Below are 12,608 nucleotides of genomic sequence, written 5' to 3' on the forward strand. Positions count from 1 at the left end.
TCAGGACCACTGACTAGATCATCCGGAAGCATGTCAATTTGTTGTCCGACAAGTTCCCCAGTTATTTCAATCGGTGATATTTCAGCACAAATGTCGTGAATATTTTCAATCTCCGAGTTGTCATATCGTAGATCTCCCATCAAAGAGTTGTAGGCTGAGGCAAAGTGCTTTGCAAAGAAACCAGCGATTGTAGACTGGTCATCTGCCCTCATATCCATATAAGACATCTCATGCGGCAGATCATCACTTTTCCCTTTTATGTTATTCACATGTCTGAAAAACTTCTTTGGATCATCGTCTATCAGATTCTCCATCTCAATTCCGTAATCCTTGAGTGCTGACCGTGCACTGCGTTTATATTCTCTTCTTAATTGTTTAAAATTTTCTACTGATTCAATTGTGTTGACCTTTTTTTAATCTGATGAGCTTTTCTGCCTTTGGTTTTCAACTCGATTAGTGGCTTGTTAAACCATATCGGTTGCTTCCTGATGATTTTTGTTTTTAACTGGACATGAGTTTCGATTGTTGACTTTGAAATTGTATAGAAATTGTCTAGTTTTAATTCTAATGAATTTTTATCGAATTCTTTATTCCAGTCAACATCAAGGAAAGACTCATTTATTAGTTTGGATTATTATTGGATTATTGGATTTGAACGGGGAGTGTACTGTTCTAAATGAATACAAAGTAAAACTCGTTGCTCAGGTTTCACAACCTATTGCAAGACGCCCGTGTGTGTATTATGATACACGAAATAGTCTTTATCCAAAAATATGTACGAGACATGGATTTTGTTCACATGCCCGCTTGAAAAATTGTACCAGTCTGAATACGTTAGGTGCATGAATCATCTGGTAGGATCTCCATCCAGTGAACCTGTCCCTAATTTCATTCAGCCTTGAACATCTGTCTACAAGATGGGATGTTGTTTCCACTTCATCACCACAAAGTCTACAGTCAGGGTCATCCCTAAGATTTAGCTTTCTTAGGTGATTATTGACTCTGGCATGTCCGGTTAGTAAGCCAATGACCATCCGTAGGTCTCCCTTGGAAAGCTCAGTCAGGTTGGCTGTAAGTTTGGGACATGGGAGCTGCACGATATGTTTCGTTTGCTCACATGTAAAAGTACCCTGCCAATTGAGGCGGGCTCTATTTTTGAGCCATGTTGCAACAGTGCCCTTGACTCGTGAATAATCTATTGGTAGAAACGGTTCAGGTCCTTTCACTGCACTAAGGGATGCTGTTTTAGCAGCCCCATCTGCAAGGTCGTGCCCTCTTATACCAATATGCGACCTGATCCAAACAACTCTAAGATTGTTTGTTTCGGCAATACACTGTAATGCTCTGTAGCAGTTCATAACCAAGCTACTCTCCACCTTGAATCTTTGAAGATCCGATATAGCACCTAGGCTATCGGTGAAGATCGCAATGTTACCCTCCACAGTGCCCTCCATTATTTTGTTTGCACAATGAAAAATTCCAGCTATTTCGGCCTGTTTGACTGTTGTTATCCGTCCCAGGGGAATTGAGCGAGTACTGTTCTCTGTTTCACAGTAGAACCCACAGCCACTGCCTGTTTCTCTGACTGATCCATCAGTGAAAAAGGAGTGATGAGCCCACTCTTTTTGCTGGAAAAATTCATTTAGATTATTTGTTATTATAATCTCAAAACTCCTACTAAAATTGTAGGAGGAAGTCTTAAGTTTGTCAGAAGGAGCCTCAAGTACCCTTTCAATATTAAAAAGGTTTCTTAAGGCATTCCCATGTAATACCCTGGAACAAAAGTTCCCATTTACTTGAGTTCTCATTCTGAATGCCGTTTTCATTGCTTCGCCTTCTATGAAGTCCTCAAGCTTTGGCAGGCCCAGGAGAACATCAAGTGAATTTTGTGGTGTTGTTTTCATGGCCCCAGTAGCACTTAGACATGCTACTCTTTGCAAATGATTCAGTTTTTTCCTAGCACTGGCGCTTGTGGTGCCAGTCCACCAGATGAAAGAACCATATGCAAGCATAGGCTTGAAAACAGCTGTGAAAAGCCATAAGAGACATTTAGGAGATAAACCCCATGATTTGCCAATGGCTGATCTACAGCACCAAAATACTCTCAAGCATTTCTTTATTCTATATTCAATGTGGTTTTGCCAACTGAGTTTCGAATCAAGTATGATGCCCAAGTATTTTACGTTATCACTTCTTTTGATTGTTGAACCAAAAAGAGTTGGGTTTCTGAAGCCCTGTAGGCTACGATTTTTTGTGAATATAATTAATTCTGATTTTGCGGGATTAACCCTGAGCCCCACCTCTCGACACCAATTTTCAATCAGCTTAAGAGCTGCTTGTGTTCTGTCTGATAGAGTACTCAAGAATTTGCCCCTACAAATAATGCTCAGATCATCCGCATAACCAACTGCTTCGTGTCCCTCTTCTTTAAGTCTTCTAAGAAGGCTGTTCACTACTAGTAGCCATAGGAGTGGCGACAGTACTCCACCCTGAGGGGTCCCTCGCGTGGCATGCACTGTAACAACCCTATCTTGAGCTCGCAAGATTATGCTTCTAGTTCCGAGCATGGCACCGATCCAATTTTGGATCACTTGGTTTGCACCCATATCTTTGACACTTCTATTTATGGCATCGAATGATACATTATCAAATGCACCTTCGATGTCCATAAAAGTTGTTATCATAAATTCCTTATCCAAGAGTGTTTTCTCAGCCATGGATACTATTTTATGGAGTGCTGTCTCGGTCGATTTGCCCTGCTGAAAAGAGTGTTGGCTCTCGTGCAGGTGGCCGGACGCATCCAAAATCTCTCTCAGATGTCTTTCAATCAGTCTTTCCAATCCCTTTAATAGAAATGATGAGAGACTGATTGGTCTGAAAGATTTAGGTGATGTATAGTCATCTTTTCCTATTTTAGGAATAAATGTTACTTTCACATTTTGCCATGAGCTTGGGACGTGACCCAGGATAATCGAAGACTTGTATATAGATACAATTAAATCCCCAATTATGTCCCATGTCTTTTGTAAAAGCACCGGATAAATTTCATCTAAGCCAGGTGATTTGAAGGGGCCAAACGAAAAAATGGCCCATTCCACTTTTCTGGGAGATAAAAGATTGTTTATAAAATTTTCATCATAAGCGGTTCGCCCTGCGTCCAGGTTGTTTAACTGAACGGGCAATGCGTTAGGAATATTATCGGGGAAGTGCGTGTCTAGAAGAAGTTTTGCAGCCTCTTCCTCAGACTCCGTGTAACTTCCATCGTGTTTCACAAGTATTCCGGGACCCTGTGTTGGATCTTTTGCTAGAATCTTGTGTACTCTTGAGGTGCTTTTGGCACCCTCAATCTTGCCAAAGTATCTCTTTTCAGAGTCTTTTTTGGCCTCAAGAATTTTTTTGGCGTATTTGTTCCTGCTCTTCCGCCACAATTCGTGGCAGATAGGGCCTTGAGGTGTATCCTTCCTAGCTAGGTATATTCTAAGTAGCCGTCTGGATTCCTTTCGTAGCCTCTGCAGGTCCCTATTCCACCAATTATTGCTTTTAATCCTCATCTCACGCTCAGGACACATCAATCGGTACGAGGTTTTTAGTAGATCCGTTAACAACTCAGTTGTACGATCCAAACGCTCTCTAGATGAGATGTCAAGACACATTCTTCTGAGTGCCACAGATCCACTTCTAACCTCTCTTCGAAATCCGTCCCAGTTTGTGTTTCTAGGATTCCTAAATTTGTCCTGTGCTCTGGGAGCACAGATTAATTGGAAGCGAATTTCTCTGTGATCAGAGAGCCTGTCTTCCTTAGATACGTGCCAATTTTTCACTAAGTGTGAAAAATTTACTGATGCCAAAGTGATGTCAAGAACTTCTGATCTATTCCTTGTAACAAAAGTCGGTTCAAGACCTCTGTTTAGAATAAATAGGTCAGTTGTTGCAACATACTCCAGAAGCAATTCACCCCTACGATTTGTGTCATTACTTCCCCAAACCGTGTGATGTGCGTTAGCATCTCCACCCATAATTATGGGGAGTGACTTGTTTGTAGAGTAATCATATAGTGCTCTGAATCCTTCACCTGGGATATCCTCGTGCGAAGGATTTGCAAGGTAGAAGGAACACAAGATTACATCTGAATCATGAACACTGTCATCTTTCAGTTTCACAGACGTTATGTCACGGGAGCTAAACTGAGGCAGAAGTGTTAGGCTTAACCCCTTAGATGCAACAATACATGATCTAGGGGGCTGATTTGATATGTTTAAATAAAAGAGACTCATCTTTTCAATGTCAAAACCACATATTTTGTTTTTAACAACCCAGGGTTCTTGTATCAAAAAGATGGAATTTTGTTTTTTTGTTTGCATTTCACAAATCGATTTACACACAAGTGCAGTCGCTGCTTTGCTTTTATGCAAGTTAATTTGATGTACGCTAATCCACGTCTGAGTGTTCAACTGAGGTGATACACTAGCTGTAGATACAGCGTGAGAAAGTGAACTGACATTTGAATTAGCCATGACTAAGACAATTGTAGTTCAATGGGGGGAGAGGTAGAAGGCCTCAGGGATCTGTGTCATCATTTAATGACATTAGATCCCAAGCCTCTACCGAACAATCCATGGCATCAGTGCCACGTAAATCAGTTGATGGATCGACTGTTGGGGCAGTTATTGTTGCAGGTTTCTCCACTACAATATGACCGCTCTGTTCAGGTCTGTCGTCAACTGTTGCAGAAGGGTTCAGTTCGATTACGGTGACATCCATGTTACGATATGATTCGTCATGTGGTGTCTCCAGATCTACTGTACCTACTGTAATTGTATCTTCATCGATTTCCGATGACAGAATTTCCTCTTCCACAACCTCAGACTCCTTCTTTTCAGAAGGTTTTGGTTTTTTGGAACGAGTAATTTCGTGGATACGAGTTTTTCCCATACCAAATTTGAACTCAGGTCCATTCTCTAGGAGAATTGCCCGATCACGGGGTCGAACACTGAGGCCGAGCTGAACTCCATTGTCCTTTGGTGTTCGACTGATGCATCTGAACGAAACTGAGGCGAGACAAGGATTCGCTGCTTTCAGCAAAAGCTGTATGTCTTCCCAGCTGTTCATATGCTTGAAAAAACCAGTGAATAGTGGAGGCGGTGGGATCTGACTGAATGGACAGACAGTAATAGACAAACCCAGCTTTTCAGCAAGTCTGCCCTCCACTCCCTTCAACCATTCACTAGAATAATTGTTGTCACACACAACTTTGACCACCCCACGAGAACGCGTAGTACTCTCAAACGTTGGAGCCTTAGACCCAGCACGTACATCCTCAAGCAGGAGATCGTTTAGCGTCTTCCATATCTTCAGATAAAGATCATGAGATAGTTCGGACAAACAACCTCCCTCGATGGTATGTACGACTGCCATCTCAAGCAAGGATTTCTTCAGAGCCTGGGCATAGGTGGGGTTCACCGCTGCCACATTTTCCGGAGTATCCTTCAAGTCCACTCGTTTGTGAGCATTTGGCTCAGGCGGAGTACCCTCATTTGTGCGCGGACGCTTCTTTGAATCAGTCTGATTGGTTTGGATGGATTGTTGTTGTACCCTTTCCAAAACCCGTGAGGAACCAGCGGTCGGCCCAGATCTTGTAGGCGTAGACGATGACAATGGTACCTCATCTCGACTGGCTTTCAAAGTCGATGAAAGACTAGTAGTAGTGTGTGAATGCTCATCACTTTTCTGGTCTTTAAGATTGTTACGACGGTTACGCCGAATATGTGTAAGGTTTCTACCTATTTATTAGTTTATAGTCAGCATTTATGTAGTCTCTATATGTTTGCTTAGTTTCAACAGTTTTGATGACGGGTTCATTATATCGAATATTGATTGCATTGTGGTGCTTCTCAAAATTTAACAGATGATAATCACTCATGTAACACTGGAACAGCTCAACATCATTTGTCCAGATCAAGTCGAGCATAAGACCATTTTGGTTGTAGCACTTGTTTATCTGGAGGAGACCAAGATCATAGCAAGTATCCAGCACTATCTTCTCTTTTTCACTGGCTGCATTGATCGCTATTGCTATGTCAGGGTCCTCATCTTCGTCAACAAACCAAACCAATTTGGGTAGATTGAAGTCGCCGGAAACGGCATTCATGTTGTTTTCGTATACCTTGAGTGTTGAATCTGGTCGAATATATAATTCTACCAAATAGATGTTCCTTTTGTGGCCAACTACCTTCACCCAAATCTGTTCCGCACCGAACAGGTCACCCGTCCCAATGCAAACCGACTTTAGCTTGTTGTTAACAGCGATCAAAACTCCTCCTCCATTCTCCTTGCGATGAACTTGGTCTTTCTCGGTGTTTGGTGACCGATCATAACGATATACTTCGTAGACCTGCGGAAACAAGTCTGTTGAATTGATGGCGCTATTCAGATGAGTCTCCCGCAGCATGTAAATTGGTGAATGTTGTACAAGAACTTCCGCCACAAACTCAGGTATTTTTGTTTTCAATCCGTTTACATAAGTAAGCTGTCTTGAATATCTTTCATCGTTTAAATTGTGTGAAGTACTCATTTCTGAATTATCTCTCTTGATTACCATCGATGAAAAATTTACAGCCGAGTCTGTTGTGGCATCTAATACTGGTTTCTGGTTTGCCAGCGCTGAGCCGGCGGCCGAAGACCCCTCCGAACACGTTGAAAATCCGCAAAACTTTTCTCGAATTCAATAAAACACGAGCGGCAATCACAATCATCAAAATGCGGTCTATCTCTCGGCGAAACATCCTTAAAATGGCGTTGGTTATTGAAACCATCATTCCAATGGCCTCGTCGACGCTCAGTTACCCAATTCTTGCTTTGAAATGAACGTCTGAATGGATAACTGTGTGTTTGTGCATGATCATTTCTTGATTCTAGACGATTATGCTGCTGATTTTGTAGATTTTTTTGCTGCTGCTGGTGCTGTGTTTTTGTGTCTTGTTGTTGTTTTTGCTGGTTTTGCTCTTTTTTTCATGTTGTTGTTTCTCGTGTTTCTTTTGTTCTTGTTTTTGTTGCTTTTTCATCTTTTTTCGTTCATTTGTCCGCTTGTTTCTTTCTTTCTTTTTCATTTTTTCTTCATCATCTTCATCTGTATTCAAGCATACTTTCCGATCTAATTGAAATATAATATTTATTTTTTCACATAATTCATCACGACATTAATTTTTTATCTTTTTTATTCACATTTCACATTGTTTTTTTTTATATGTATATAATAAATAAATCCCGTACAAAATTCAATACAATAACTGTCAAGTGTAGTTTTGTTAATAGGGATTGATCAGTTTCTCGCGTGGCCCACCTGTCAAATCGCTGTCGTCGACTTGTTCGACGGATTTGTACTGGGTGGTAGATCCAAATAAATGGTGTCATCTTTTAGTGACCAATTTGTGACTCTCAAAAATATCAACATTTGAATTTGTGACACAACGCGTGTGACAAAAATCGCAATTTTTCGATTTTCATACTAAAAATCGAAGTTGAATGAAATTTTTCAAATCGAATACGAAGATCCAAATAAATGGTGTCATCTTTTAGTGACCAATTTGTGACTCTCAAAAATGTCAACATTTGAATTTGTGACATTGTGTATTACAACAAATAAACCGTGTGAAAAAAATTGAAACTTCAAAATGTCACTCCTAGGGGTAGGTTCGAAGCTAGGGGGAGACACAAAGAATAAATTCCGAATCCACTATATAAATTCCTAATCCAGCTATTCCACTAATCCAAAAACACAAATGTGAAATCGAAACTATTTTTCCTATTCCATGCACAGTTTCCGTCAAAAATGCTAATTCTGCTATTCCGCACTATTCCACTAATCCATCAATAAACGTCAAAAGAAATGTCAAATGGAAAAAATTCAATTTCAAAATTTTACAAAAATGCAAAATGGGAACTTTTTCGCGAAAATCCTTAGCAAATCGAAAGAATATTTTTCTCAAAAAAAAAGAAATTTCTACGGGGGTAATTCATAAAATGACATATAAAATAATGGGTCAAAACGTAATGATAGACTACATTTACATTTACATTTAGATACATTTTTGTTTTCTTGGCTTATAGGTGCCATCCATATATACGTAAGAGATTATACTGCTGTAAAACCCATAGTTATCTCATCGTATTATCATCAGACGAATATAACACAAATTAAATGGAGTCGAAATGAGAATCAATTATTTTTTGGTGATGTGAAAGGAACCGTATTCCTTGTTAATTTAAATAATTTTTTGGTAAAGAAACAACTTTTTTCTAACGATTTGATTGAAATGTAATAATATTATTATATTTTTTCAGGGCCGAAACACTAATATATCAATTCATCCAATTTTATTTTTGGAGTCACCAATTGTTCAGATCTCTCAATACGAACAGTTGCTTTTAGTGTCAAACTATTCTAAATGTATTCTCTGTAATACAGAGACGGAGGAGTTTAAGCAAGTTAGTTTAATAACAAACCTTTAGGATAGTTTTCATTTTGCAAAGAAGAGTTTAATATTCAAACAATTTCCAATAGATTGGAACACAACCGCGAGATGGAAAGTTTGGAGCTTGTTTTTTTGTGAATTCCAACAAGTTAATAACCACACGTGTAATTTGCGCAAGACCAAGGAGTCGATTATGGGAGTGTAGCTATCCATTCTTTCGATATTTTCCTATTATTTCCATTACATATTGATTAATTTCCATTCTTTATATTTCCAGGTAGTATCGATGGGAATGTTTTAAAAACACATAACTTCAAATATGTACTTGAGACAGGTCAAATACCTAATTTAGAGGCCTTTTCGACTGAGCCTATAGCAATCGATAAGAAACAGACAACTTCTATTAACGAAATCAATGAGCAACTAAATAATTTGCAAGTTATAAATAAGATGTTTGTTCTGGGATATACTGCAAATGCATTTTATATATTCGATATCCTTCGTTCAAAAATATTACTATGGTGTAATAAATTTGGAAACATTCATACACTTAAAGTTATGAATGAAGACACAATATTTCTTTTTACCCAAAACCATAAAGCATACACCTTTCAAATAAAAAAATTGAATGATCTATTTTTTGAGGCATCTAAAGAGCATTATGAGATGGATCCTCAAAACATGAATTATTTCAAAAATAAATTGGATAGTCCGCTGTTTCGAGAATATTACTCAATACTACGTGAAAAATCACACCGAGAAACTAACTGTGAAAACGTATTAGGAATTTTCAAAACTCTAGATAAAATGATTTCACAAAACGTTGTAACAACGCACGTGCAAAACATGAGATCCAAGAAATTAAAAACAGAAAATGAACTTGATCAAACTCATTCAGAAAATTTACTGTTAGGGTATGAATGTAAAATTACTGAAAACATTACAGATAATAAGGAAGACTTTTACAATTCAAATACTTCAAAAATGAATTTATTATCTAAGCACCAATTTGAAAAAAGTAATTTAATTATAAAGAATAGTATCTTACAAAACATGTACTGCATTTATAAATCATTGAAAGTATCAAAATTTGATTTGAATGACCGGTATGCGGAATTTTTTGACAACTATGATTTACATAAAATTAAAAAGGTTCTCAATGCTTTGGAACTTATAATATTGGAAAATGAGAAAGATGTTACACAATTTGAAGCAAAGAAAAGTTGTGCTTGTATTTATTTGAACTATGTCAAAATAGATATTTTGAAAGATCTTTCAGAAGAATCTGAAAATTTCATCATTGAATGCTTTTTGGTAGTTAATTCAAAATATAATGGTCAATTTCAGCGCTGTCATTGTTGCAAATTTCCGCTAAGTATAATGCCGAACGTTGTAAAATACAAAGAGATAATTGAAGTAATTATCACAAGATTAGTTAAGCAAGGAGAAAGACAAACAATATTTGGAATAGTTGAAGCTATACCATCGACAATATATATATATCTCAAAGTAATTCTAAATGAAAATTTTGCAAGCTTGGAGTTTAATTTTTTTGTGGATATTTTTTTTTCTTGTGCTCATAAATCTTTTTTTAATAAACATATACAAAGGTTCAAAGTCTTCAGTAAATTCGATTTTTGGGTTGAATATTTGACACGCCTCATGCGACTTCATAAGGAAGAAGAAATTCATTGTATTCGTTGTGGAACATATAGTAAACTGGAGTTAAAAGGAAATATCAAATCAGAAAATATTTACTCTTACGATTATTTTTTTGAAACGATGACTATCATAAATAATAAATCTGCTCTTGAGCTATGTAAAATATCAGCTCATGATATTCCGTCTGATGCAATTAGCAAAATTTTTTATATGAAATGCTTATTAGGTTCCCATTAAGAACACCTTAAAAGAATACATTCAGCTGTCATTTTTGTGGTTCCTAATTGTAAATTTTATCGTATTTTAAAAATAATATTTCATATTGGCTAATAAACCAGCAAACAAATTTGTAATGTTTTAAGTACATTCTAACGTTGAAAAATTTAACGTTTTGGCCCATTCTCGACGAGAATTTCTCGTGGTCATTTTCGTGTCAAATGGAACAGAGATTATGTGTATAGTTTCCACGAATCCCAATGGAATGGATCCACTTGTTCCATTCTCTTCCAATAATATTTCGTTTGACAACATAATGTGACCCAGTACATTAAGTTTTAAATTGAAAATCTAACAATTCATTTGTTCATTTTCGCTCAAATAAAATAATAAACAATTTATTCGGAAAGAGATTTGCGTAATTTAATTTAAAACACTGCATACATTTATTGCATTTACAGTATGTTTCATTATAGAGGCCGGTTGATTTAACCACAAAAAGTTTCAAATATCTTGAAAGTATTTTTGGTGTCGCCAGATGGCACACTAAGCTAATGCGCCAATTAACATTGACAGTTCTCAAATCACTACAGTGTTTGTTGTGCAACGAAAATATGGATTCGGAATATTTTCATAAGCGTTTTGAAGCGGTGTTTTTGCATTTACATCCAAAAGGACCAAAATGGTCAATAGTGAAGGTCGCAAAACACATTAAAAAGTCAAGAGAGTTCGTAACAAAATGGATCCAGCAGTATAAGCACGAAAAATTTTTGAACGATCAGCCCAATTTTAAGCCAAACCGAGCCTCCTCGCCAAAGCAAGATAAGCGAATAGTTAAGTTGTTCGACGAAAATCCAGGTATGTCGTTAAGCCAAGGCGTTGAACGGCTACGCCATCTTAAAATAGAGGTCTCGCGCTCCACACTCCAGAAAAGATTGGATGTCGCCGGTGTTCATTATCGCAGTACAATGAAGAAATCACTTTTGACAGAAAACCAGAAGAAAAACGCATTGACTGGGCAAAGCAAAATTCAACAAGAGATTGGAGCGAAGTTATATACACTGACGAATCATTCTTTTGGCTGGTGAATAGCACTACCCATGCCTAGTCTAGAGCCGAAAAGAGAGTGGTCGTTCGCACGGTAAAGCATCCGAAAAAGGTGCATGTTTATGGTTGCTTCTGTGAAGCTGGTTTTGGAAAGTTGACCATATTCACGGGCATTCTAAACGCCATGAGGATGAACCAACTTTATGCATCGACAGTGCTACCCACCGCCAAAAAGTTCTATGGCAACGGTAATTCGAATTGGCTTCTACTAGAAGATAATGATCCAAAACACAAGAGTCGTCTCTGCACCGCTTGGAAAGAGGAAAATAGAATAAAACAAATGGACTGGCCGCCACAGTCACCCGATTGCAATCAGATCGAAAATGTTTGGGCCATTATGAAGGCAAGTCTTCGTGGTAAAACACACCGCAATTTGAAGCAGCTCAGTTCATTCATTCAACGCCAGTGGAAAGATTTTCAACGCAAATATGCTGAAAATTTGAGCAAAAGTATGCCCAACAGATGTGCCCGTGTGATCGAGAAAGAAGGAGAATGGATTAAATATTAATTTTTGGCGCCGTAGCTTAGATACTAAATAAAATGTATATAAAATAATTTTGTAAAACTCTTGAGTTTTATTATAAAAAATCAACCTCCCTCTATAATGAAACATACTGTATTTTTCTTTATTTGTGGAATTAGTATTTTGAATTTTCGAAATGCAATCCCTCTATCGGTCATTATGTGAATTTCTTGAAAAATAATAATAATAATAACTGCAGCGAACAGCGTTCCTTCGCCTTGGTGGTTTATTGAAAATATTTTAATTGAATAAATATAATATAATACAATTTGATTTTTATCAAGAATTTTTGAGAGTGTAAATGAAAAATTAATGCTTTTCTCCTTTCCTGTAAATAATATAAGTACAAAACACTTCTTTTGAAGTTCTCACTGTGACGCAATACTGCACATCAAATCTGAAAATGATCTGATATAAATTTTCAGTGACGCTTGCAATCAAATACACAAACAATTTTTATTTTGCGTTTGAGTCGATTCTTCAAACTTCAAATTTTTTTTGAGTGATTTCGTGTGGAATTGCCGATATAATATTTATTTTCATTTGCATGTCGCGGATCAGTTCATCTTACGAATGTAAGACATTTTATTTTTGAAATGTTAATAATAATAATAACTGCACCGAACAGC

General features: G+C 37.3%; 1 protein-coding gene across 1 annotated transcript; it reads left to right on the forward strand.

The window, feature by feature from the left end:
• The first annotated feature begins 9 nt into the window (after positions 1 to 9).
• LOC116348453 (Hermansky-Pudlak syndrome 5 protein homolog) lies at positions 10 to 10,730 on the forward strand. The gene is made up of 5 exons (XM_031779471.1): positions 10 to 5,767; positions 8,107 to 8,276; positions 8,341 to 8,484; positions 8,561 to 8,672; positions 8,749 to 10,730. Exons 1-5 carry the CDS (start codon positions 5,713 to 5,715, stop codon positions 10,368 to 10,370), a joined length of 2,103 nt encoding a protein of 700 aa, XP_031635331.1. The 5' UTR covers positions 10 to 5,712; the 3' UTR covers positions 10,371 to 10,730.
• Positions 10,731 to 12,608: the final 1,878 nt, after the last annotated feature.

This window comes from Contarinia nasturtii, unplaced genomic scaffold (genome assembly GCF_009176525.2).
Source record: "Contarinia nasturtii isolate CC-2019 unplaced genomic scaffold, AAFC_CNas_1.1 Cnas_scaffold_2435, whole genome shotgun sequence".
NCBI classification, from domain to species: domain Eukaryota; kingdom Metazoa; phylum Arthropoda; class Insecta; order Diptera; family Cecidomyiidae; genus Contarinia; species Contarinia nasturtii.